The 26135-nt window shown below is 44.7% G+C and overlaps 4 protein-coding genes and 1 pseudogene across 6 annotated transcripts; 2 read left to right on the forward strand and 3 right to left on the reverse strand.

The window, feature by feature from the left end:
• Positions 1 to 700: 700 nt before the first annotated feature.
• LOC109759702 (wall-associated receptor kinase-like 6) lies at positions 701 to 9590 on the forward strand. The gene is made up of 6 exons (XM_073508141.1): positions 701 to 1101; positions 1561 to 1677; positions 1735 to 2639; positions 5258 to 6159; positions 6580 to 6692; positions 8172 to 9590. Exons 1-6 carry the CDS (start codon positions 701 to 703, stop codon positions 8260 to 8262), a joined length of 2529 nt encoding a protein of 842 aa, XP_073364242.1. The 3' UTR covers positions 8263 to 9590.
• LOC109759705 (dolichyl-diphosphooligosaccharide--protein glycosyltransferase subunit 4C) lies at positions 7593 to 9605 on the reverse strand. Its single transcript, XM_045232999.2, has 2 exons — positions 9597 to 9605; positions 7593 to 7885 (listed from the first exon to the last, which is right to left on the reverse strand). Exon 2 carries the CDS (start codon positions 7883 to 7885, stop codon positions 7775 to 7777), a length of 111 nt encoding a protein of 36 aa, XP_045088934.2. The 5' UTR covers positions 9597 to 9605; the 3' UTR covers positions 7593 to 7774.
• A 3742-nt stretch (positions 9606 to 13347) lies between these two features.
• On the forward strand, positions 13348 to 16785 carry LOC109759703 (uncharacterized; annotated as a pseudogene).
• A 139-nt stretch (positions 16786 to 16924) lies between these two features.
• Positions 16925 to 21501, reverse strand: LOC109759704 (AP-4 complex subunit mu). The gene is made up of 13 exons (XM_020318535.4): positions 21226 to 21501; positions 21015 to 21109; positions 20051 to 20254; positions 19751 to 19867; positions 19498 to 19626; positions 18908 to 19034; positions 18403 to 18506; positions 18203 to 18307; positions 18013 to 18107; positions 17817 to 17904; positions 17607 to 17667; positions 17446 to 17519; positions 16925 to 17276 (listed from the first exon to the last, which is right to left on the reverse strand). Exons 1-13 carry the CDS (start codon positions 21281 to 21283, stop codon positions 17178 to 17180), a joined length of 1356 nt encoding a protein of 451 aa, XP_020174124.1. The 5' UTR covers positions 21284 to 21501; the 3' UTR covers positions 16925 to 17177.
• A 496-nt stretch (positions 21502 to 21997) lies between these two features.
• LOC109759706 (uncharacterized) lies at positions 21998 to 24483 on the reverse strand. Of its 3 annotated transcripts, none has more exons than XR_002232170.4 (2): positions 22840 to 24465; positions 21998 to 22367 (listed from the first exon to the last, which is right to left on the reverse strand). XR_002232170.4 is itself a non-coding variant. In XM_020318537.4 (2 exons), the coding sequence occupies exon 1, from the start codon at positions 24338 to 24340 to the stop codon at positions 23165 to 23167; it is 1176 nt and encodes a 391-aa protein (XP_020174126.1). In that variant the 5' UTR covers positions 24341 to 24483; the 3' UTR covers positions 21998 to 22367; positions 23148 to 23164. The 3 variants fall into 3 exon arrangements, 2 of the variants coding, with proteins under 2 accessions (XP_020174126.1, XP_040257751.1); XM_020318537.4 differs by having other exon boundaries at positions 23148 to 24483; XM_040401817.2 differs by having other exon boundaries at positions 23153 to 24465.
• Positions 24484 to 26135: the final 1652 nt, after the last annotated feature.

A 26135-nucleotide genomic window follows, 5' to 3' on the forward strand; every position in this document is an offset into this window, starting at 1 on the left:
CCCCCACAGTCTCAGCGTGGGCTTGCCAAACGTTGAGGCTGGACCGGAACTGGGTGAATGTAGCAGTAGGCAGGCCCTTCGAGAAGATGTCCGCGTACTGAGAGGTTGTAGGGACATGAAGCACTCGGACCTCGCCGAGTGAAACCTTGTCACGGACGAAGTGAATGTCAATCTCAATGTGTTTAGTGCGTCGATGCTGCACTGGGTTAGCTGACATGTACACAGCAGAGACATTACCACAATACACAACCGTAGACTTGGTGATAGGCTGGTGAAGCTCCTGCAACAACTGGCGGAGCCAAGCGGTCTCGGCAACGACGTGGGCAACAGCCCGGTACTCCGCCTTAGCGCTCTGATACCATGTTAAACTATAAGTATGAGCTCAATATGCAAGTTGTATTCATCCTCTCAGGGGTAGCATATATAAGAGAGTACACTTTGAGAGAGAGAGAGAGGATACAACGCACGCACACACACGCTAAGCAACAGCCGATCCTATATCCAAGGAGTAGATAGAGACGGCTTGACCCTGCATGGCTCATTCAAGGGCGGTGTCATGCGACTCGTGCGGGAGACCAGCACGGCTGGCGCAAGACCAGCTTGCCGGTTATGATCTTATAGTTTAACAGTACGGAATCCTGGCGATTGGCGGAGAATCGGTTGGCAGAGGGGCAAATCGCTGACGAGCAGGAGAACGACGATGTCGCCGCGGCCATGGTCGTGGAGGATCTGGGCTTCCTGGATGAGCATCGGGCGTTGTAACAATCCATGCGCAGCACCCGCGACATCTGCCGCAAGTCGATGGTGGCTGCATGTCCTGAGGGTGGAAAGTGGCGCCTTGTTCATGGACCTTGATGCGAAGGGGAGTGAAGAGGAGGCGCGTGCGGCCACAAAAGTCGCCGCCCCTACTGTTCGTGCCCCGCCACAACGACCACAAGGCCGACCCGTCCACGTCAGACGTCGTCGACATGGCGAACTCCAGCAAGGAAGAGTAGGACATGGGACGTGGGCACGCCTAGTGTCCCATGTGGGCCGTGCCCCACGTCCTATTCTCTCCCCCTCCCCCTCTCCCGCAACTTCACTTCGTGGGGCTCATGGCCGGTGAGTTTGCCGGACATGAGGAAGGCATGATGTAGAACACGGAGGCCGCAACGGCCGACGAACATATAGACTAAGTTAAAAAATGCCATTCGCTTTTGTTTAGTTGAAATATGTCAAAAATGTAATGGTTCTAATGAAAATTGTCCAATTTGCCCGGTTTGTTTAAATTCCTTTTGAAATGTGATCCGCGTTGAAGCCCTATATAACATGGTGATGTCGATGGAACCTGAATCATTTTCTCTCTACCTAAACTTTTCTTCCGCGATGTAGCCCAGTAACAAAGATAACACGGCTCTATTATAGATGGAATAATAAACTTACCACATTACCAACGGTCCAACACACTACACTATTTAGGATATACACTTGGTGCATGTTTCTTATCAAATACTGTATGTCACACCGCGTTTCGCATAGAATAGCTGCATGGACTGTTCTCATTCTGCCTTTTCTCGATAGGAAACACGAAACAGCAGGGAAGGATAACAAGACGAACCAGTCCGATTCCCACCTACCCTGGATATGTGAATATATCTACATAATCATGGCAATATTATTCAGACTAACAAGCGACTGGTAGGCAGAAATCACTAGATCGGAAAAGCTGCTGCAAATTGTAGCCTTACCACTCAGCATGGCTTTCAACAAATTAGCACCCGCGGTAGGGTTCACCGTAGCACTGGCGGCGCTCCGCCTCGCCAGTGTTGGAGCTTCGGCGCCACCAGGCAACTGCACGAGGGAATGCGGCGGACTGGAGATCCCTTACCCGTTTGGCATCGACGTCGAGGATGGCTGCCAACTTTCTGACCGCCGGCAAGGGTTCAAGCTCCGCTGCCTAGACAGGGGCGGCCGTGGCAAGAGGCTGTATTACATCAACCAGGAGGTGCTGGAGATCTCGCTGGAGCACGGCCAGGTCCGGTGGCTGAACAACATCTCCTCCTACTGCTACAACGCCACCGCCGGGGAAATGGAGGTCAACAGCCCGCCGTCGAACATGGACCTGGAGGGCTCCATCTTCCGGCTCTCCGGCACCGCCAACAAGTTCACCGTGCTCGGCTGCAAGACGCTCGCCTACATCGGCGACACGGATAACATCACGTCGTACACGGCCGTGTGCGGGGCCACGTGCAAGGACGGCAACCTCTCGCTGCTGACCAACGGCTCCTGCGAGGGGATCGGCTGCTGCCGGACGGCGATCCCCAGGGGGCTGGAGAACTACCGGGTGTGGTTCAAGAGCTTCAGCACCCGCCGCTGTAGCTACGCGGCGCTGGTTGAGGCGTCCAACTTCACCTTCTCGTCCACCTACCTTTCCTCGTCGGCGTTCGTCGACGCCTACGGCGGGCGGGCGCCGCTGGTGGTGGACTGGGCCATTGGAACGCTGCAAGGGGAGACGTGCGAGTCGGCACGCGCCAAGCCGGAGTCCTATCCGTGCGTCAGCAACGACAGCTTGTGCGTCGACTCGCCTATTGGACGAGGCTACTTCTGCAAATGCAAGAAAGGATACCAAGGAAATCCTTACCTTCCATACGGATGCAAAGGTAACAAAAAGTCTAACAACAATTCCACACGTACCATACAACCAAGTCTCCAGTCTTCAATTCAATTTTCAGGATAACTTATTAATCCATCTTTTGCAGAATGAATTCGGTTTGTTAAAGCAAAATACAACTTTAAATTGGTTTTCTGATTAAAATATGGACGAATATTCTTCTAAAATGGACGAATATTCTTGTAAAATGGTAAAAAAAAAAATTAGCAAAAAATGGTAATTTTGTTGACAGGCCGTTTCTTTTACCTTTTCCAAGTAAGATTAGTCTCACTGTTGCACAAAACCATCTACTGGTCCAAGTAATGATAATTCTTGCACCAAACCGAGGTTCCAATCTTAATTTACTTTTGCATGGTAGTAACTTATTACTCCCTCTCCATCCTTGTAGAACGAATTTGATTTTTTTTTTCAAAGCAAAATACAACTTGAAATTAGTTTTCTGATTTTAAAAAATGGAAGAATATTCTTACAAAACGGTAAATTTGGCACAACATCGAATTTTCAGGTGGCAGTAATACCAATTTTTCACCTACTAGCTAATTGCCCGTGCGTTGCAACGGGGACATAGGTTCGACACCAATCGTGTGATACGTAGTACGTACCCCTTTCGCTTCTCCTCCTCACGAGAGCACCCAATGAATAGGGTTTCCCTGTCTCCTGCCACGCTGGCGCCGATCTGCCTTGTATCCTGCGACCTTAGGGCCATGGAGGCGTGGTGGATCCCGGCCCTCGCCGGCGGGAGGCTCCTACTTCCTTTTTAGGTGATATTTGGAGTTTGTCTAGAGTTTCTGTCCTGCTCAAGAAGACGAGACAGCGACGACTCCCAAAAGATGGAATAAGGTTCTCCCCGCCTAGCCTCTGTCCTAGTGGTTTGTCTAGCGTCATTGGAGGGTGTGTGGAGGTGTGTCTTCGGCGGATTTTACGGGATACGTTCGGTGTTTTTCTTCGATGGATCTGTTTGGATTCGGTCTTCGTTCATCCGCATATGTGTGCCTACATATTGGATTCTCTGGATCTATGATTCTCTTCATCGGCGACAGTTGTCGTTCTGGTGCGCTGGTCCTTTGTGGCCTTAGTATGACGACTTCCCGACTATCTACTGCAATAAGGTTTGCCCGGCTCCGATAGGGAGGGGTGATGACGGCGGCACGCCTTTGACTCGCATCAGTGCTTATAGTCATCGCTGGTGGTCTGCAAACATAATGTAATTTATTTTACTTCTGGTGTTCTTACTGCCATGATGTTTGATGAATAGATTAGAAATTTTCCCACGCACAAAAAAAAAACATCAATCGTGTCTGACATATACCTTACACCCACCATATTGGATTTTGGTAAGATTTGATTTGATTTGAGTATGGTTAGTGAAGGTAAGGAATGTTTTGATTTAGGTGAGGTTTTTGTAAGATTCAATTTGATTTGGATAGGGTACGGGAAGCAAGGAAAGTTTTGATTTAGTTGGGGTTTTGATAAGATTTGATTTAATTGAGTTAATTCATGATGTGGTTTTGAGAGACTACGGACTAATGTACAAACACTAAACCTGCCATCACAACCGTAGACTCCCCTTTAATGTAAACTATGGCACCTCACCATCAAGAGCCCTGTAGCCTCTCTTTAAAGCGGTTTTTAAACAGGCATGTAAAATCCTTATGTTGGTTGTCCATGGAATTAAGCAAATTTCGACCCAAAAAATCACTATGCATTTTAAAAGGGTAAACCTAATCTCTCAAAGCCCACAATTTGCACTACGACAATCTTTTCCCTAACCCCCAATCAAAGCCCATAATTTGCACTACAATAAAAAAATGTTGACGTCCTGCATTAGAGTCGTTGTAAGATAGGTCAATGGCTTCACGAAGGTGAAAATGTTATACATTATTTCAGGAACTATGACCATGTTAAATATGGCAAAAGGAGTTATCCTCCTTTTCGGGGAAAAGGTGTGACCTCAGCTGTTAAAATTATATATCAAACAGTCTACGTGGCTCATAGGCAATCTTAGAATTAGAGTCAGATTATTCACACAAAAAAAGAAAAAAATTGAGTCAGATTATAGGTACCTAGTTGTCTGGCTATCTTCCTCGAAAAATGGTTATTTAGCTACCAGTAGAACTGGAAATGTCGGTTCCATGGAAAAGGCTGACGATATGCACATGTTATTGATTGCAGTCGTGTTTTAGTCACCATCGTTCTAGGTATGATAGTCAATATATTACCCGCCCAAGTTTTAGGAAAGCTAGTCTTCTGCCACATGACATGGCTAATATTCTGATCCAGATCTCCTAATCTTGTCAAGAAGACAAGAACATATGTATTACCTTGGGGAAATAGTGTTTTTCTTCGATATTGTTTTGCTTGTGCACCTTACCAAGATGTGCCTCATTTTGCAGATGTCGATGAGTGCCTTGACCCAAAAAATTGTGAAGGGACGTGCCACAATATCATTGGAGACTTCATCTGTTGTCCTCCGAGAACAAATATGATCCCAAAAAAATGCAGTGCACCTCTACCAAAAAGAAAACTCTCGTCATGGGTACCTACCTTTCAATTGTTATGGAGTATATGAAAATGAAAATAAGCTTATTGGCATATGGTTTTACATAGGTGTTACCATTGGGCTGGGTGCGGGCTTTGGAATGCTACTTCTTGGCTTGAGTGGAATGTCCATCTCCTACCGATGGAAAAGATGTGTCAAAAAACAACAACGCGGGCTTTATTTCCAGAAAAACCAAGGCCTTCTATTGGAACAACTCATATTATCAGATGAAAATGCAAGTGATAGAACAATGATTTTCTCCTTAGAGGAGTTGGAGAAGGCAACAAACAACTTTGATGAAACTCGTATTGTAGGCCGTGGAGGACATGGCATGGTATACAAAGGCATCTTATCGGACCAACGTGTGGTGGCTATAGAAAAGTCAAAACTTGTTGAGGAATCTGAGATCAATCAGTTTATTAATGAGGTTGTAATCCTCTCCCAGATAAATCATCGAAATATCGTGAAGCTCTTTGGATGTTGTCTTGAAACAGAAGTGCCGCTCTTAGTATCTGATTTTATCCCTAATGGCTCTCTATTTGATGTTTTGCATGCTGAGCCAACTAGTAGACTATGTTTATCCTGGGATGATTGTTTGAGGGTTGCTCAAGAAACTGCTGGAGCTCTCTGTTATCTACATACATCTGCCTTGATATCGGTCTTTCATCGTGATGTGAAGTCCTCGAATATCTTGTTAGATGGAAATTTCACTGCTAAAGTTTCAGATTTTGGTGCTTCAAGAACAGTTCCTATTAACCAAACTCATGTTACCACAAATGTACAAGGAACGTTCGGATACTTGGATCCAGAATATTATCAAACTGGGCAACTAAATGAGAAAAGCAATGTGTATAGTTTTGGTGTGGTACTCATAGAGTTACTTTCAAGAAAAGAGCCTGTTTTTAGAAGTAATTCAGGTTCAAAGCAAAACTTGTCCATCTACTTCATTACAGAGATTAAAACAAAGTCGGTAAGAGAGGTGGTAGCCACTCAAGTTCTTGAAGAAGCAAGCGAAGATGAAATTTGCATCGTTGCCTCTCTTGCGGAGACATGTTTGCGTCTCAAGGGAGAAGAAAGGCCTACTATGAAGCAAGTGGAGAGTACATTACAATATGCGAACAAAAAGGTTGGCCTCATCTCATGTTGTTGAAAGGAGCGAAGAAGAAATCCAACCACCTGTCCCTAGTATTCAACCTTTCGCCATTCATATGGATGATAAATCTCATTCAGAAGCATCTAGTTCTTTCTTCAGTTCGGGGTGAGAGGTTTTTTCTTCTCTTTTTGAGAATGTCCCGGGTGAGAGCTTGTGTCATTTGCTTATCTGGTTCCCAAGTATTTCATTTCTTTTTTATCTTTGCGACTTAATAGTTGTCATAATATTTCTTAGTAGCGGGTTTGCAGAACAATTCATTACTATATGAAGACTATCACTGTCTTTATCGACTCCATGCAAAACATGTTCATTGGATTTGATCAACATCTCGACTTCGCTCGTTGTTTGAGGTAAGTATAGATCAGATCTGTCCCGGGAATCGAGGTCATTTGTAATTAGGTGTGGCTGATGCAAGAAGACTGGCGAGCTGTCCATGGTGAGAAAAGTTATGATGCTACTGCAGGGGGCATCCTGGTGGGAGTAGAATAATGCTTTATTCGGCCAAACACATGTACTGCAGTCAAGGGTGTTAGATTTTTCTGTGGCTGTTTATCAGCATATTTCTTCTTGCAAGAATTGAGATAAATTTTGCTTCTCAGAGTATATTTCATGCAAGAATTGTGACAACATTTTGCCATTTGTGTCTTGCTGGTGTTTGTTGTAACAATGATCTTGCTGGTGTTTGTTGTAACAATGGAACAATGGAACTAAAATAACCCACAGTGGTCATTTTTTCAAACATGCTGTACCGTGCGTCAAACCCACGGATGCCCCCTTACGTCCATCCAAACAGACGCCAGGACTTTTTTTTTTGAGGATCATACCCAGGACTATTGAACGGTTCATTTTTGCTACCGCTGTAGAAAAAGGGTTGCTTAAGCACAATCTAAAATCTTAACAACTTCCATTCTCTGAATACGGAAGACTGATAAATGGCAGGAAATACAAAGCTCATGTAATTGTGATTTGTGCACCGTCAACCCATATGTGTATGGCAGGATGCTGCTTCGCATGGGTAAAACAAGGCGGAGAAGAGAAACTCTGCTTCATCGACAAGGTTCCAGTGCATCATAAATGTCTATTAATTTTTATGGAATGCCATCCGGCAAGCTTTATTGATTAGATAAAATAGTTATATCGTTGAAGAACATAGCAAAAATGAAGCTAGGAGGTTCAAGTCCCAGATACGAGAATTTTGCAACCCAAAACATCATCAAACAGCAAATAACAAGCAGGGTACAACATAGACAGATAGTAAATCGATCTTTTGAAATCTCCACAGTTCACTTGTTCAACAGATTAAACATGATTCAAGTCACAATGCCAGATAATTGCACTTAAAAAGATCTGTCAAGCACTCTGTTACCATTAACCGACACATTTCCCTATTTGCTCCGAGTATAATACGGTCTCATTGCTAAACAAAAGGCGATCAGTTCTCATACTTCGGGTCTGCCATCACAAAGTGGTACGCGATGACCAACACAAAGATGAAGATCCCCAGGAAGTTGGTGAAGAAACCCAAGTCTTGATCGTCAAACATCTGCAGAAAACATTGGCAAACAAAGGATAGTTAAGATGTGAACACAGGCAATACATGATGATAATCAAATGTACTGGTTGCCACTTGTCAGAAGTAGACATGGAAGCAAAGGCTAAAGTACAAAGTACAAATAGAGGTTATAAACGAGCTGTGCATGTAGTATCAAAAAGGATGGCAAGAAGCAGCACTAAAAGTGACTAGGATTATGGTGATAGGCTGTCAGTACAAAATGCGGCAAGTCAAACATGTGGGAAAGCCCTGCTTAACCATCATATGGTCCTGACAGTTCCAAGCAAAGGTTTCTGAGCGCTGAGGCATATTCCAACAAATCTAACTTGATGGCAGATTGGGATGTCACCAAGTCAGAATCACTCTGACTCCACTTTCTCCGAAAAGATACGTAGAAATAGCAAATAAACTGGGCTTAAGTGCAGTACACTTTTATCATGATATGCATTGATTAAGGAACAGTGCATGTCCAAAATACTCCCTCTGTCCTCTGTCTCGAAATATAGGACGTTTTTTTACACTATATTTTGAGACAGCGGGAGTACAAGTTCGGCCATCCATGTATCGAGATGGGAAGGGTGTCCTCTACCTACTCTATTTCAGGAATGAGTTGTGGGAGATGGGAGACTAGAGATAAAGATTTAGTGGTGTAGCGTGATTAGAAAGAATGATCATAATTTGGGCTGTGAAGAGTCTACTGCTTCTGATGCATAGAGCTAGATTACATAAATGGCGCGAAGCAACCTGCACTACTGTTGGCATGTATAGAATCTGATAAATCAGGGGTACTAATACCTAGAGGAAGTTTGAAATAAAGACAGAAAACTAGCAGATGACAGAAAACAAAATTTTGATAGCCACGTCCAGTGCAACACATGAATGGACGTGAGTTTAAGTTAATTGTCGTAAAAGAGGACTCTCTCTGCAATTTACTAAGGTGTGCAGAAAACGTGCAATTATTACTATACACAGAAACACAACATAACGTAATTTTCCCCGTGTACCAATTCATGAGTCTTCAGATCTTCCTTGCCATTTCTAAGTTTCTATTACCAAGGGAACTCTTCTTGTATGCAAGACTTTGCGAACCCGCCGACTCAGCCTAGCTTCTACCTCAAGTTCGATCTTCGATGTATGAGGGGTTGCATAATTAGCTCCTGATCTATTACATTCTATATAGTTTAATCAGCTCTGTGGGTTGCATAATCTCTTACAAATTCACAACTGAAGAATTACTTTGAATTCATCTTAAAGAGATAGCGGGCTACTGCATCTGGCGCCTGGACCTGACCAAGCACCCGCCTAGACACCTATGGCATGCCGCACCCACCGGGTGATCCCCCAAAGCACACCACAACAATTACCACGAACCTACGAACAAAATCCAACAGAGCAACATAATGGACTAGCCCGAACCATTTCCTGCCGGAATTCCGGAATCAAATCTCACGAGATCTCACGAGATGCAAAATCGATCAGGCCACGAGATCGTGGCCAAGCAGCCGCGCCACCCATTCACCCCCCTGGTGACCCCGCGTAGACAACTACGGATCCCGCCCCAAATCGAACGGATCTGCCGGATACCACGACGAGGAAGACAGAAGAGGCCGCGGCGGGATGGGCTGGAACTCTTCGGGCGAGCAATTTTTCCCTATGCGATCTGAGAGAAGAGAGCAGGTGAGACGGAGGAAGAGGAGCGCACCTTGCCGGCCGCCGCGCGGATCTGTAGGGGGGCTGGGCGCGGTCGCGGTCACGCTCGCCGTCGTCGCCGCGTCGTTGGTCCTGGCTGCCGAGTGCACTGCGCTGAAACTGCCGAGTTGCGGGGAGGAAGAGCAGAAGAAGACGTGGGCCGGGGTTACAGGTCCTGTGACGACTCCGCGATTACTGGGCCGGCTGGGTTCATCTGGGCTTAAGGCACTGTGTGTATGTGGCCCGCGTGACTTTGGGGAGTGATGTCAACGCTCCAGGGCTGTCAGAACACCCCGTAAAAAAACTGTGCTGTGAGAACTAGTCGCATTTCAGATAATCTATCATTTGGCAGTTTTCTCAAAAAAACAATATATCATTTGGCACAAGACGATTCTAGCCCTCGAAGTATAGAGTGAAGATGGTTTATTTTCCTTCGTTTCATTTTCGATGGATCGTAAGAAAAACCCTACTATCAAGAGGGGGTCCGCCTTGAAAAAGTTTGGGTGAAATCAACACGTACACGTATCCATTTGCACCCTCCACATCTTTCCGCTTCTTTGGAGTTTCTCCTTCTGTTGCTTAGAAGGGTTTTGGAGAGCTGCCAGCGGTAGTACCATGGCTGGCAGCGATAGTACCGCCTATAGGCGGTAGTACCGCTCCCAGTACCGCTCGTACTACTATCTCGATACGGGTCTCGACCTTTTCGTGTCGGATTCAGCGATAGTCTAGCGGAGGTCTCTCTGGCTAGTACCGCTGGCCCCTTTTTGACCCTACGAGGCAAGCGGCAGTAGGAGCGGTACTATCGCTTGTATCGCTTGTAAGCGATAGTACCGTACCCACTACCGTTGCCACTTCCGCTCACAGCTCTACTCTCCATCCCCTTCTTAGTCTCTTCAGCAGTAGTGGGTGAGCTACAGTACCGCTCGTAAGCAGTAGTATCGCTGCCCACAGAGGTAGTACCGCTGGTGCGGCACTTCCTCTCTCCGCTTGTCTTGCGCTGCTCCTCTAGTTCCCTGTGCTGCAACCCCAGCGGTAGTACCGCTGGGGAGCGTGGTAGTACTGCTTAGGCGACACTACCGGCTCGTGGGCTTGCCCCATTGCACTTCACTTCGTGCACTACCGCCCGGGTGGTAGTACCGCTTGTTGGGGAACGTAGTAATTTAAAAAAAATCATACGATCACGCAAGATCTATCTAGGAGATGCATAGCAACGAGACGGGAGAGTGTGTCCACGTACCCTCGTAGACCAAAAGCGGAAGCGTTTAGTTAACGCGGTTGATGTAGTCGAACGTCTTCACGATCCAACTGATCCAATTAACGAACGTACGGCACCTCCGTGTTCAGCACACGTTCAGCACGATGACGTCCCTCGAGCTCTTGATCCAGTAGAGGGTCGAGGGAGAGTTCCGTCAGCACGACGGCGTGGCGACGGTGTTGGTGATGTGATCCGCGCAGGGCTTCGCCTAAGCACTACGACAATATGACCGAGGTGGTAAACTGTGGAGGGGGGCACCGCACACGGCTAAGAAACAATTGTTGTGCCTTTCGGGTGCCCCCTGGCCACGTATATAAAGGAGGGGGGAGGAGGCCGGCAGCCAAGGAGGGCGCGCCAAGGGGGGGGTCCTACTTGGACTCCTAGTCCAAGTAGGATTCGCCCCCCCCCCTCATTCCTTCCAACGGGGAGGGAAAGGGGAAGGGGGAGAGAGGGAGAAGGAAAGAGGGTGGACGCGCCCCCTCCCCTTGTCCAATTCGGATTGGGGCAAGGGGGCGCGCACCACCTCCCATGGCCTACCTCCTCTCCTCCACTATGGCCCAATAGGCCCAATAACTTTCCCGGGGGTTCTGGTAACCTCCCGGTACTCCGAAAAATCCCCGATCTTCTTCAGAACCATTCCGGTGTCTGTATATAACCTTCCAATATATCAATCTTTACCTCTCGACCATTTCGAGACTCCTTGTCATGTCCGTGATCTCATCCGGGACTCTGAACAAACTTCGGTCACCAAAACACATAACTCATAATACAAATCGTCATCGAACGTTAAGCGTGCGGACCCTACGGGTTCGAGAACTATGTAGACATGACCGAGACACATCTCTGGTCAATAACCAATAGCGGAACTTGGATGCTCATATTGGCTCCTACATATTCTATGAAGATCTTTATCGGTCAAACCGCATAACAACATACGTCATTCCCTTTGTCAACGGTATGTTACTTGCCCGAGATTTGATCGTCGGTATCCTCATACCTAGTTCAATCTCGTTACCAGCAAGTCTCTTTACTCGTTCCGTAATGCATCATCCCGCAACTAACTTATTAGTCACATTGCTTGCAAGGCTTATATTGATGTGCATTACCGAGAGGGCCCAGAGATACCTCTCTGATACACAGAGTGACAAATCCTAATCTTGATCTATGCCAACTCAACAAACACCTTCGGAGACACCTGTAGAGCATCTTTATAATCACCCAGTTATGTTGTGACGTTTGATAGCACACAAAGTGTTCCTCCGGTATTCGGAAGTTGCATAATCTCATAGTCAGAGGAATATGTATAAGTCATGAAGAGAGCAATAGCAATAAAACTAAACGATCATTATGCTAAGCTAACGGATGGGTCTTGTCCATCACATCATTCTCTAATGATGTGATCCCGTTCATCAAATGACAACACATGTCTATGGTTAGGAAACTTAACCATCTTTGATTAACGAGCTAGTCAAGTAGAGGCATACTAGGGACACTCTGTTTGTCTATGTATTCATACATGTACTAAGTTTCTGGTTAATACAATTTTAGCATGAATAATAAACATTTATCATGATATAAGGAAATATAAATAACAACTTTATTATTGCCTCAAGGGCATATTTCCTTCACGCTCCCCTGAGCGGTAGTACCGCTTGGTGCGGACTGAAAACTGGGTAACAGTTGGATTTGTTCCCCGCGCTATATAAAGGAGGTCTTCTTCCCAAGAAGCGCACCACTTCCTCCCCAAACTCCATTGTTGCTCCAAAAGCTCATTTTCGCCCGATCTCTCTCCCTAGCCAATCAAACTTGTTGATTCTTTAGGGATTGGTTAAGAAGGCCTAGATCTACACTTCCACCAAGAGAAATTTGATTCCCCCACTAATCCCTTGCGGATCTTGTTACTCTTGGGTGTTTGAGCATCCTAGACGGTTGAAGTCACCTCGGAGCCACATTCCATTATATTGAAGCTTCGTGGTGGTGTTGGGAGCCTCCAATACGGTTGTGGAGAGAGCCCCGACCTTGTTTGTGAAGGTCCGGTTGCCGCCTTCAAGGGCACCACTAGTGGAATCACGCCATCTCGCATTGTGTGAGGGCGTGAGGAGAATACGGTGGCCCTAATGGCTTCTTGGGGAGCATTGTGCCTCCACACCGCTCCAACGGAGACGTACTTCCCCTCAAAGGGAAGGAACTTCGGTAACACATCCTCGTCTTCACCGGCTAAACTTGTGGTTACTTCTTACCTTTACTTTGTGCAAGCTTTACTTGTGTTGTATCCTTTGCTTGCTTGTGTTGTTATTGTTGCTAGCATCATATAGGTTGCTCACCTAGTTGCATATATAGACAACCTATTTGTTTCTTAACCTAATTTGTTAAGAAAAGCTAAAATTGGTAGTTGCCTATTCACACACCCCCCCCCCCCCTCGACCATATCGATCCTTTCAACTTTTCGGTTTCAGGGAGCATCTGCACAATAAGCTGGTAGCTGGTTGAGAAGAGGGGAATACCAGCAATGTTCTCCTTGTTACATGGTCTATGGAACCATGTATTCAACAAGAAAGAGTTCTGTGTGCTCATCCTTGGAGTCCATAAGGATGGGAAGACGGTAATTCATCTCGAACTTATGTTTACATGTACGAAGTATTGAGTCAACTATCTCCCTTTTGTTAAACATTGATTTTATTTGTATTCGTACCAAAACTTGATGTGCTTCTAATAATGACTATGTAGACCTTTGCTAGAAAAGTTGAAGTCAATCAATTTGAAAGGACAAGGTCTTCCACATGATCGTATTGGTCCAACCGTGGGGCTTAATATTGGATGTATTGAAGATGCAAATGTAAAACTTGTTTTCTGGGATCTGGGACGTCAGGTATGGTTTCTTGTGCTATTGACCAGAATTTCTGGTTGACAAGCTCTTCAATGAAATTTCTCCATTCATCATTCAGGACTATTTTCATTTCATTAAAGATAGATTGATGTTTGCTCATTTCTCCAATCTCCATTTTCATTAACAAAGATCAAAATGATGAAATTTGGAAATCGAGATTCTTGCTCAAGAAGATTAATCGTAACCATAGTAGAGTTGCACATGTTGTATCAAATTTTGCTAGAACCGGGTTGCACTGGTTAATGGATTGTGTTTCACTACTTTCTAAACCTTTAACTGGGCAATAAAGATCCCATTCCCGTGTAAGGAAAAAAGGAACTAATTGACTTTAAGATCAATACATTTGTGCTTTCTTTTTTTCATGATCTTACTTTAATACCTGGAGATAGAATACACTTCATTTTGCAACAGAAGTACCTGGATTAGATAAATGACAAGTGTAGGCCAGTTTTCATCCCTTATCTAGAATCCTCAGGACATGCAAATTATTAGAACATTAGAGTTGATGCTTATACTAAAGGCATCTAACATGTTTATAAGTTTTTCCATGTTTATGACAAAACTGCAGCAAATGCTTATCTTAAGTAAGACCTTATACTTTGATGCTACAGAGATTCTGGTCTACATTCGTGATCATGTACCTAATATTTGTACAACTTGATAGAGGTGAGGGTCCCGATCTTTCGATGAGATGATAACTATCGATTTGGTGGAGACGACTTTGACGATCCGACTACGAACGTGCAAGGACGTCGTGCCTTAGCAATCGCTAAACCAACTCCAAGAAGTTATTGACCACGCCGGAGCATAATCAACCTGACCACGAAGGTCTATTTCCTGCACCCAAACGAAGAACAAGTAAGAAATTAAAATTGCAATCTGAATATTGCGAATATAAAAGAAAAGCTTTATTAATGAAAGTGGGGTTCTGTGACGTCTTGGTCTGGTCGTAGAACACAAACGAAGGACGCGAAATGACAAGTTAGACCTTTCCCATTATGTGGTTTAAGTTTTGCTTAAGGAAGCATACTAAAATGTAGTTATGACCTTCACTTTGTGAAAGCTAACAGGCAAAATAAACTTCATTCCAAAATTTTATGAAGACTACAATTAATTTAGATAGCATTCTTTTTCTAGACATTCCAAATTCTATTGCTACATGTTTTTGACAGCCTGGCCTAAGAACTATATGGGAGAAATATTCTCATGCTATAGTATATGTTATCGACTCTTCATCCGCTCAACATTTGAAGATGCCAAATCTGCTCTTGGTAAGTTTCTTCCATTTCTTTCGTCACAAAACATTTGTGTAACTTGTGCTGTTAACTGTATGTTCTAGTAAAGTCTGTCAAGGACTGGGGAAGTTAGGATCATTACTGGAGTGAATGGCGACTCAAACATTTTTGTTGCAGAGAAAGTGCTTCGTCACGAGGATCTGCAAGAGGCACCACTACTCGTATTCGCCAACAAACAGGTTGTGTGATGTTAGATGTACACCATACTTAAATTACCTTACAGAACTCAATGCATTCCCTCTGAACTGAAAACTGCAATTACTTGGATAGAAATTGGCACTTATGGGAAAATTCCTTTCCATGTGCATACAATGCACAGTAGTTGTAACTGTAAACCAATCCACGGTTGTTGAAGTGTCAGAGGATATCAGTTTCCATGCTCCCTATGTCATGAATATTCATCATATGTAGAGCTCAGAGCATGGAAGAGGTGAAACATGCTTTAACCATGTGCTTGCACATAATTTAAGTTGTTTAAGAATTGACGCATTACGTACTCGGTGGTATTCGTAACATTTTGAAGATGAGAGACACGCTGCAGAAAAAAAAAACTGTCCATATTATTCCTTTAGTCCCCTGCAACTGCAAGTTCATTTCATCTTGATATGTTGCTTTAGCCATTTTCCTCATGCCTCTTATATTTTCATGTTTGGATGCTCCTCTCAACAGGATTTACCAGCAGCTGTCAGAGAAGAAGAATTGGACAGACATCTTCACCTTAAAGAGTTTGACGAGAGGCCATGTATGTTTGTGGCGGGATCTGCATATGATGGGTAAGTAGAGCAATCCCTTCAGTTCCCAAACTTATTTGCCTCATACTGAAGGATGATCCATTATTATGCATATTTCTACTAATTTCTTTCACGAGATGGAGTTTCAATGATTCAGTTTAGGCTAGCAACCACATTGCTTAAGTCATTCTTATTTAAATATACATCGCTTAATTTTTTTTTCTTCTGTGAATATATGATAGTCAACGATACATAGAACTAAACACTTGGAAGGTAGTAGACATGAAGAAAGTTGTGCAGACCTCTCTTTTTTAATGACCTTTTTATGGCAGGACGGGGATCAAACTGGGTATCGACTGGTTGGTAGAAGAAATGGGAAAGGGCAGGCGCACCAAGGCTCTGAGGGCACGCACCGACACATATGCGAAGATTTAGCACCATGACTCGAACTCTGGCACCTTCGATTTTGAGAAGCAGCATTTGAGGACGCTGGCTGATGTCGTTGATCTCGTGTATATGCACTTTAGCACAATGTCATGATCAGTTGAAGCCCATCGTCATTCTCACTCTGCTATAGCCCCAGAACAAAATGCCTTAGATGTGGCTTTTGCAGTGGGAATTCTGTTGTAGTGATGGCAGATGGGATTGTTTGTTTGTTACTCCAAGGATATACAGTCGTTACTCGTTTGGATTCGTGTTCATATGATCTTCCTTTTCTTGAAACATGCTGAGTGGCAATGTTGACCACATGGTAGCTTTGTACGTCCGTAATGTTTGCCCCATAATTACACGCAGATGAGTGGCAATGTTGAGCACATGGTAGCTTTGTACGTCTGTAATGTTTGTCAACATAAAAAGAATGCAGCTTCAAACAAGATTGCCACTGTCCTAAAATCCTCATTTCGGGTTCTCATCCGGCATCACCAGTAGAAATACTCCCTCTCTTCCTATATACTTATAAGCCTTTTTAGAGATTTCAATATGGACTACATACGGAGCAAAATGAATGAATCTACACTCTAAAATATGTCTATATACATCCATATGTAGTCTGTATTGAAATCTCTAAGGCTTATATTCAGAAATGGAGGGGAGTATAAAGCAACCGATGATCCAATGCATTCCATCATATGATTCATCTTCCATGCTATTTCCGAAGTGAGACAGTTTCAGTTTGTAATTACCAGATGAACAAGAAATTTATTCACTTCTCAGAATACAAACAACCATCATGTATTTTCTGCATATTGCAGAAGGAAAAATTTAACACTAAAAGAAAGTTAAGCTACAGGAGCAGAGTGATGTTGGGATCCCCACTATAGAGTTACAATACATGTCACTCTGTCCAAAGCTTCAAGTCTGTCCAAGATAATTGCACAAGGAACAGGTGGGAAGGCCCTTCAGAAGAATTGTACAAGCAATGTCCTCATAGGCGAGCTACATACGAGTTGGCCTGTGTCACATATCTCACCCACCTGTATGGATTGTATGTTTTGGATTTCTTAGCTATCTGAAGATATCTGACCTGCAGCGGGGAAGGGAATAGTTCAGTCGTGTAGGTGGTGTTGCTGTTCAGGAAGCATAAAAGCTATACATTGATCTACTAGTCAAACACATCGAATAATAGAACAGCTAAGAAAAAAAATCTTAAATCATGTTGGTGTTGGCACAGAGATGGCAGCAGATGGTCTTACCTGTAACTTTGAAGCATTGTACATAGGTATAGTGAAGTTCATGTTTACTGGTCCGGCTTCTTTTGTGAGGTTTCCTGTGTTCAAAAAGATGCGTGTCACAAAAACATAGTATAATGGTCACTCAGAGCATAGACAGGCCATGCTAGAAGTCAAGTGCATACCATGTGTCTCCTGGGAAAATGTGAGCTTTGCACGAAGGGTATGCTCGGAACCACCAACAATCTGCCAAAAATTAAACTTGTTCAGCACAGCACAGCAGATTGGCTAACAGATTCAGGCTTGCATTGCATGTAATCATCTTCAAATAGGGCGTGCATATAATAGATGTCAAACAAGAGAAAAGTAAAGATTAAATCGTTTTTGGAACTTGCCTTCTTTAGATTCCACTCCAGTCTCCTAGTTCCTTCTTTAAAATCCGTTGTCTGCCCAACTGCTCCAGCTTCCAGTTCAAAACTTGCCCTGCAAAGTAATCCACAATGCAACCCCTTAACCAATTATCAGAAGCAGCAGAAGTTAATGTTTAAACTTTGTCTGAACTCAAAAGGACAAAATAAAGCTGCAACTGACCTCATTGTGTAAGAGGGCACTGGCATCTGTACTGTGATTGTGTTGGCAGTGACATTTGCAGGAAAGTCTGCCCGTATTTTCAATAAAACTTCAGCCTGTGTAACATAAACCAAGATCTTTCTTTGAATCAAGATACACCAATATCGGAATATTAATTTTATCAGCACCTTAAAAACACAAAATACCTTACCCTAGATGGGCCAGCTTCTTCAATTAGTGCAGTAACGCGGAAGGGTGGCTTAAATTCTTGAGTCATCCGGTAGTTCATCACTGGAAATTCTCCATCAGGTGGTATCTACTCATTGGTAAACATGGTTGTCAAATTTTGCTGCTGTGCATATTTGTTTGGAGAAAAAAAGGAAGAAAAAAAAACATATCAGTAGTACTTACCAAATGCAGAGTTCTGTCAATGTCAAAACTGTCGAGCTGCACTGACTCATGGAAGTTACAATCATCAAGAACGACGGACCCTCCTCCAGAAGAACTTCTGTAATCTGGTATCAAGAATTTCCAGTATTGTTAATTCATATGATGTAAGAAATAAAATGATCGTAACCAGATCAAATTTACACGATAGCAACAGCACATCAAACTCACTTTGTTCAAGTAGTAAAAAGTTATAGTGAATACAAAATCTCGGTGAAGCTAGGAATTGTATGATAAGATAAAATGCAAATAGAAGATCTTCACTGATATTAATGGTTAAGTGTATCCATTTAATAACCCGTTAAGCAAAAATGTAACATGTTTTCAACACTATGAGCACAAGATCAAGAATAGTGAAGAAACATAAAATTCAGGCCATATACTTATAAACATCCGGAAGTCCATGAAAGTAGTAGTACAAGATTTCCCTAAGTCAGGTGATTAAAGGAAGAAAAGTTAACAGGCGTACCATGCGTAGAAGAGCTATTCTTTCCAATGCCCAAATCCTCATTCAGAGCTAGACGGATTTCTGGATTTCCACTAAGGTAACTTTTCATTTGGATGGTTCCATCAATCTCAGAAGTAAGTATATAACCCTGTATAATGAAATTTCAGATAGAAGATGGTAAGCACATGAAAGCACTAGTGCTGCATTAGAACAAAGCATGTATCCATCCTAGTTATATCACAATAAACAAGATAACAAAATGAACTGCCATTTAACTACTAAGGAATAGGATCATCATATGTGGTAGTGCAAGTACCCATTCGAGCCATTCAGAACCAAAGGGTCATATCGTCCCAATCGCATTGATTTGGAATTTTACAGTAAGAAAACAAGATGCACTAGTGGGACAAGAAAGTGAATAATAAAGGAGCAAATTTTGACAGTAAAGAGAATCAACTAACCGAATCAACTAACCACACTAACTATGGGCAGCAAGTTGCACTAGTTAGTAACCACTATTAATACTGTATAGAACAGCACATGTTTGAGATTTCAGGCCAGGAAGAAGAAAAGGAAAAACAGCAACAAGGCATGCGTATATCAGAACTTACACTCGAGCTGAATGTCACACTTATTTTCTCAATGATATCAACAAAAATTTCCTCCCTCTTCTTCCCACCAGGCTCGTTAGCAACAACAGATTTTGTCACAGCTGTACCCGGCATCCGCTTTGTGCCTTGCTGCATTAGACAATTTGTCAAATGAAACTATGAGATTAACAAAGTAAAATGGTGAGTAGCACACTGCTTGGTCAAGTGAGACTATAAAGCCAAGTTTTCTTGGGATAATAGGCAGAAGTTTTACCATGAACATAGCAGCAGGACCAAGTGGTGGCAATCGTCCGGCATCAACCATGATTGGTTCATTAAATATGTATGACTTCAGAGCCTCGGTAGAAGTTGTTTGTGGGTATCCAAAGTCCTGATTACACAATTCAACACATAAATAATGACATATAGTTGTTTGTGTTTGTTTTTAAGTGACTAGTATGATTCATCTGTTTAAAAACGACACTAACTCATTGATAAACACACATTAGACTTTGCTAGTGGCCCAAAAACATGGTCAGAACAGGCTGCAGTTAATATTGTGTGGAGTACTTACAATGACTTCATCGAGCAATTCGTACACCAAAATGAAATTCTTCCTCAAAGAATCTTCATTTAGAACACCAAGATAATCTTTTGTAACACGTGCAATCCTTTGGAGAAGTTCCAAGAGAAGCGATGGCGAGATATTGACCATTGTGGTTACTACAAAAAATAGTCCAGCGACTTTGACATGGACATAATTAACCCCATCGATATTCTGTCATAATGTAGAAAAAGTCACATGTCAGATCAAGTGGCAAAGAGATGGGTGAATCGACAGAAAGAGGAACGGAATCGTTGTTGTCGCTTCCATACACATGTGTAACACTTACTCCATTTTATCAAGAGTCGAATATGCTACAAGCCTACAAGATAATCATAATAAACTGTCTGTCATCTAACTTAAACTTTTTCCATAAGCAGCTCCTCCAAAGCAAGCTTCATGATTCTGAACATATTGTTATAACCCTTCTCACTACCCAAAGAACCATAATGCAGAACAAGCCCTAGAACTTTCCTTCCTTGATGAGCTTAGTTCCCACTTCCCAGACCTCCTAAACAGTTGAAGAGTTGCTGGAGGAGGTACTAATTCGAAAGAAAAAGAAAATCAGTCCATCTAAAGCATTTTCCCCTAGGAACTACTTAACCAAATGCTCAATTATAGTGAAACCACCGACTGGGATTACAATGGTGATACCCAAGACGGCAAGACTAACGCGAAAAAAATTAAACATATTGATCGCACAATGATTCTGAACAGAACCATGTGAATTATAAGCTCATACTCTATCTGGAAATAGGTGATGCTATTAAGCTTCTCAACACATATTCAAACAACCCATAAACACAGCTATCAGCCTATCACTTGAACCTAACATAGCAATTCAGCACGCAAAAACCTCTGAATCAGGATGGTTTATCAAATTATCCAGACTGAATAAGAAGAGGCAGGCCGGGAGAGGGGAACAGATGCATACGAACACTGGAGGCGCCTCCTCGGCCTCGTCCTCGTTCCAGAACTTGACCTTCCGGAAGAAGATCTCCGCGCTGCCCTTGGGCACCTCGCCGCGATCTGCATCCCGCCCAGCCGCAACATCCCCACCCCAAATCAGCGGCAGATCACGATAAATTCCGCGAGAAAAAACGAGGGGGGGGGGGGGGGGGGGGGGGGCAGGATCCAGATCTTACAGTCGCGGAAGACGATGTGGTCGCCGCGCTGCGACAGCACGAAGAACTGCGAGATCATCTCTCCCCCGCGCGCCCTCCTCTGCCTCGCCGGCCTCCGGCTCCCTCCTCCTCAGGCCCCGCGCCCCGTGGCTGTGACGTGACGCCGCGGCGGTTCGAGGAACAGACAGCGTGAACGAGCACGGGGAGGTGGAGACGAGGGGGGAGAAGACGCCGACGAGGCCCGCCCGCAGCTGCACGGGTCGCTGGATCAAGCGATCGCGGGCGTTGGTTTCTGATCGGACGGCGCCTGAGTGGCCACGAGGTTTTTTCTTTTATCTCGTCCTGATGGATTTTATTGCCTTGTCTTGTGCGCACCAGATCAGGCATCAAACTGAAACATTTGCCGCACTGAGTATTCTTATTATTTTCCCTAAAAAAAGAGTATTATTCTTATTCTTAGTGGAACAAGGAAACTGGATTCGGTAAAAAAAATCCTTTTAACTGGATTTAGTTTTTTTAGTGGGTTTAACTGGATTTAGTATAAATATGAAAAACAAGGAAACTAGATCCTGTAAGGTACAGTTGCACATTGCAGTGGATTGCAATATTGCAGGTGGATTTGGGCCTTTCCTTTTCCAAGTATGACCCGCATGCAAATAATCATCATCATGCATAAAAATGCACCATAGCTCACAGCCTCACAGCCCAAGTCTCCAGCACATCATGATCCAAGGATCGAGCCATTTCCAGCATCAGGGATTCAGGATTCCAGACACAAAACACACATGAAGGGTGCAGGCAAGAAACTATTCTTTTTCCTAGGGAACGAAAGAAACACTTGAGAGAGTTGCCGCTCACAGAAACACAACAACTCCAGCAGCAAAAGACAGGACTACGATTCGAGGATAAAGCGCGACACTGGAGCCTGATAATTAACACGGTGAACAAGTCACAAAAACAGACACCGCCAGAATTTTCCGCTCACGATTCAGGCTAGGGGACGAACAGCTAAGCGAACGACACAAAAGAGCAAGTATATTTTGCAACCTACTGATGCCTGATAGTCCCTAAACCAATCCACTCGCTCTTCTTATTCGGCTTCTTTGATGGGTGGTGAAGGCTCCACTGATGTCACCAGAGAAAGGCTTTTGCAGTCCAGATATCTGAAACAAAGGGGCGTAAAAATCAGTTCAAACTCGATATTCATCCCAGCAAAAAGCCAGTAGATAGTCCACGCAATTCGAGGGTATGATGAACGACACAGAGGAAGGGATCCAGTGCACGCTTCACAGTTTTACAAAAAAAAAAAAATCAAGCGAACGCGTAATAATGTGCTTTTCTGATATAAATTCTGATCAAAATAAATTCTACGATGGAGATTTATTTTGATAAACAGGTAATAGAATGAAATATCAATAAGCTAAATGGTACTAACAACAACATGATGATCATGCCAACAATAAGGCTGGTGAATTGTTGAATAGGGATCACCATTTAATAGTCATGGGCATGCATCAGCAAATCAAAAGCATCACATAATCAACTTTCTGTAGTATGAACAGTGCAAACTGAATCATGCAATCAGGAGTTAATTGCAAACAATGGCCATACAAATAAATGTGAACTTAAACTTACTTTCTTTCATCCATGCAGGGTGCATTATTTGCTTCACCATAAGCTCCCTAAGTTGCTTTGCTTCGGGGACAACAAATACTATGAATCCCCAAACTACTCTGGGGATATTCTAGTCTACAGACTTTTCGGGAGTACTCATCTAGATGCTACAACAGATTACCAGCTACCCATAGACACAGAATAGATTACCACACAACATAAGACTAACACGACAGACACGAAATTAGAAGCTAAAGTGACAGCAAAGGAGCAATATATGTTGGAATTCCTCCAACCATGCTATCCTACACCATTTTGATGGAATATACCTCACCAATCGCATCAACTAAAACATCCTCCTGGAATTGTCATCTTCCCTCAGGAACGGCAGGTCAGGCAAATTCTCCATTATATCATCTGATGCATCAACATCCAAATCAAACCCAATGTCCCCATCCGCACCAAAATGCAACATCATGCTGTCATCAGTTGCCTTTGCCACCTCATTTATGTTAATTCCTCTTGAATTCTCAGTGTGTCCACCCTCTGCATTTTCACTCCAATCAGGCCCAAGCAAAGATGGCTCAATGCCGCTCTCCACACCGCCAGAAGCATGCTTTTTGAGGCCTCCCCCAACCTTCTTGCGGGCTGCTGTCTTCTTGATTTTACCTCTAGGCGGCCCTGCCACAGTGCCACCACCAGCACTCTTATTCCCAGGATGTGCATTTGATGGCGGTGCATTGGCATTAGTATGTCCAACTCCAACATTATTCCCAACATTCTGCTTACCAAAATTATCCGTAGGTGCTGGCTGAGATGCTGGCTGTGGAGCAGATGAATCCCGTGGCATCGGGAAGAATGGCTTCCAGTCAGTGCACAGATCAGCGGGCTTAGGAAAACCCATTGGGATGAAACCCCAGGCGCAGTAGTAAAAGTCGGTGCCGGGCACAATAGGCGGAGCAGCCGGGAGCTCGGTGGCCACGAACGGTCGCCGGCACCCGGCGCTCGCGCACATGAGCGAGCGGCCCACCAGCAGGCGCTCGTACTGGTGCACATGGCAGCAGTGGGGGCAGACCGTCCAGAACGTATCTTCTGCGGCAGAGGCGCCGCCGGGAGCAGCAGGAGCGGGGGCGGCGCCGGTGGAGGTGCTCTCGGAGAGGTGGGCGAAGGCTTCTTCAACGGCGCGGAGGGCGGTGTCGGCGCCGGGGTGGGGATTGCGGCGAGGGGCGAGGAGGTTGGCCAGGCGGCGGAAGGCCCGCTTGACGTCGGCGCTGTCGGGGTTGGGCTGGAGCTGGAGGATGGCGAGGGGATCGGGGCGGCCGGAGGGGAGGAGGCGCTGGGCGGCGAGGTGGACGTCGGCGACGGCGAGGAGCTCGTCGGCGCCGGGGAGGAGGGGGTCGGCGTCCACCGCATGCTCCGCAAAGCGCTTGCAGCCGACCAGGTCGCGCGCGGCGAGGAGCCTGGCAGCGATCTCCAGCGACCGGGCCGGCTCCACGCCGCCGCCACCGGCGGAGGAATCCATGCGGCGCGGGTGTGGGTGGGGGTTGGGGGAAGTCAGCGAGTGCTTGTAGGGGCACAGCTGTCAGACCGGCGCTTAAACACCTTCTCGTTTGGGTGAGACAGCTGGTGAGTGTTGTGAGAGCAAAATCGCCGCTTGGAGGCTTGATGGTGAGCATCTCTCTCACCCTCTCTGTTTATATGGACCACCGTCTAAAAAGATTTCCTCTCTCATTTTTAATCACCCCTATTTACAGCGATTTATTTACTACGATTTACAAAGATTACATTCATTTCGTAACGGTTACAATACCAACGGTAATAATTTAAACTTTATTTTTTCAATGGCTCTATTCCAACGGTTCGTTTTCAACAGCTTTATTCCACGTCTAACGGAGTACTATTTCTTACCGACCACATTTTCAGACATGAGTCTTCCACTTTGATCATGCTAACGTGCTAGCAATGTGTTAATGCTAAGACGCCTCTTTGAAATCTTTGAATTTGTGCAGAGCATAAAGAAACAGGAATATGTATAAAGCATGTGCCTAAATTGTTGCACAAATAAAAAAATGTCATGTTAAATTAGCACACAATGCGTATGAAGTTGGAATCGAATTAAGAAGGTAGATGCATATCTTGTCTTTGTTTGTTTCTTTTGATCTAAATTTAGAATAACATGATAGTGTGTCCATAACAGGGCCTGGATCCTGGACATCCAATGCGCCATGGGACCAGCGGCGATGGTGCAGTACGTTGAGCTCTGGCGCGTCCTTCAGCACATCATTCTTACTCCGGACCCTGATGTGCTGCGTTGGCGATGGACCGAATCCGGAGCCTACTCCGTGAAATCCTGCTACAAGGCCATGTTCATCGGTTCCACAACGGCGCCCCACTGGAAGCTCACATGGCGCACTTGGGCGCCTCTCCGTACTCGGGTCTTCGCCTGGCTAGCCGGCCAGGACCGTTGCTGGTCCGCCGCTCGCCTCGTGCGGCATGGCCCGTCGCATGACGACTACTGCATCTTCTGCGACCAGGTGCTCGAAACCCTGGATCATCTCCTTATGCACTGCCCGTTCTCCAAGGCTATTTTGGCACGAGGTGTTCGCGTGGTGTCGCGCCCCTGTCCCCCTCCCTCGCGACGATGATCGTTTTCTGGAGTGGTGGACCTCCATCACATGCCGAGCAGCTACCGGTATGCGCAAGGGCCTCGCCTCCCTCACCCTCCTCATCGCCTGGTCCATCTGGCGTCACCGCAACGCTTGCATCTTCAACAATGTGCGCCCTTCCGTCATGAACCTGCTACAGACGATCAATGACGACGCTAGGTCCTGGGCCATCGTCGGGGCCAATGACATCGCATGTTTCATGCCTCCATGATGTACTCTGTAGTTTTGGGAAACCCCCCAACTCTCTTGCTCCCTATCTATCAATGGAATGATACGCGTTTTGTGTATTCGCGAAAAAGGATAGTGTGTCCATAACTTCATATGTTATTGAATGCCAAAGCGACAACTAGGAGCATTTTGATTATGCGTTGATTAAGATGAATTCTTGTTCGCATCGTAGTAACAAATAAAAGTCATCCCTGAATAACAAATTTGATGTTTGCTTATTACCAAGCTGGTGTGTAGACATATTTTGTGCCAATAAATTATCCTCATTCATCGGTCAGTGTTTTCCTTCCATGAATTTGGTTTCACTAACATTGACAAAGAAGGTAGAGCAGTGGATCAAAAGGTATATTTATCTATGATTAGATCCTTGCATTATCTTTGTGCATTTAGGTGTGATATCATGTTAAGTGTACGTATGTGTGC

The sequence above is a fragment of the Aegilops tauschii genome, chromosome 2, assembly GCF_002575655.3.
Source record: "Aegilops tauschii subsp. strangulata cultivar AL8/78 chromosome 2, Aet v6.0, whole genome shotgun sequence".
Classification (NCBI taxonomy): Eukaryota; Viridiplantae; Streptophyta; class Magnoliopsida; order Poales; family Poaceae; genus Aegilops; species Aegilops tauschii.

Coding starts and splice junctions, on each gene's coding strand:
- LOC109759704 (XM_020318535.4), bottom strand. CDS start 21,283: ATGATCTCGCAGTTCTTCGTGCTGTCGCAGCGCGGCGACCACATCGTC. Junction 17,520..17,606: donor ATTTTCCCAGGAGACACATG/GTATGCACTTGA, acceptor TTTTGAACACAG/GAAACCTCACAAAAGAAGCC. Junction 17,277..17,445: donor ACAATGCTTCAAAGTTACAG/GTAAGACCATCT, acceptor TCCCCGCTGCAG/GTCAGATATCTTCAGATAGC.
- LOC109759702 (XM_073508141.1), top strand. CDS start 701: ATGTCGCCGCGGCCATGGTCGTGGAGGATCTGGGCTTCCTGGATGAGC. Junction 2,640..5,257: donor CCTTCCATACGGATGCAAAG/GTAACAAAAAGT, acceptor GGTTTTACATAG/GTGTTACCATTGGGCTGGGT. Junction 6,160..6,579: donor CAGAGATTAAAACAAAGTCG/GTAAGAGAGGTG, acceptor ATTTCTTAGTAG/CGGGTTTGCAGAACAATTCA.
- LOC109759705 (XM_045232999.2), bottom strand. CDS start 7,885: ATGTTTGACGATCAAGACTTGGGTTTCTTCACCAACTTCCTGGGGATC.
- LOC109759706 (XM_020318537.4), bottom strand. CDS start 24,340: ATGGATTCCTCCGCCGGTGGCGGCGGCGTGGAGCCGGCCCGGTCGCTG.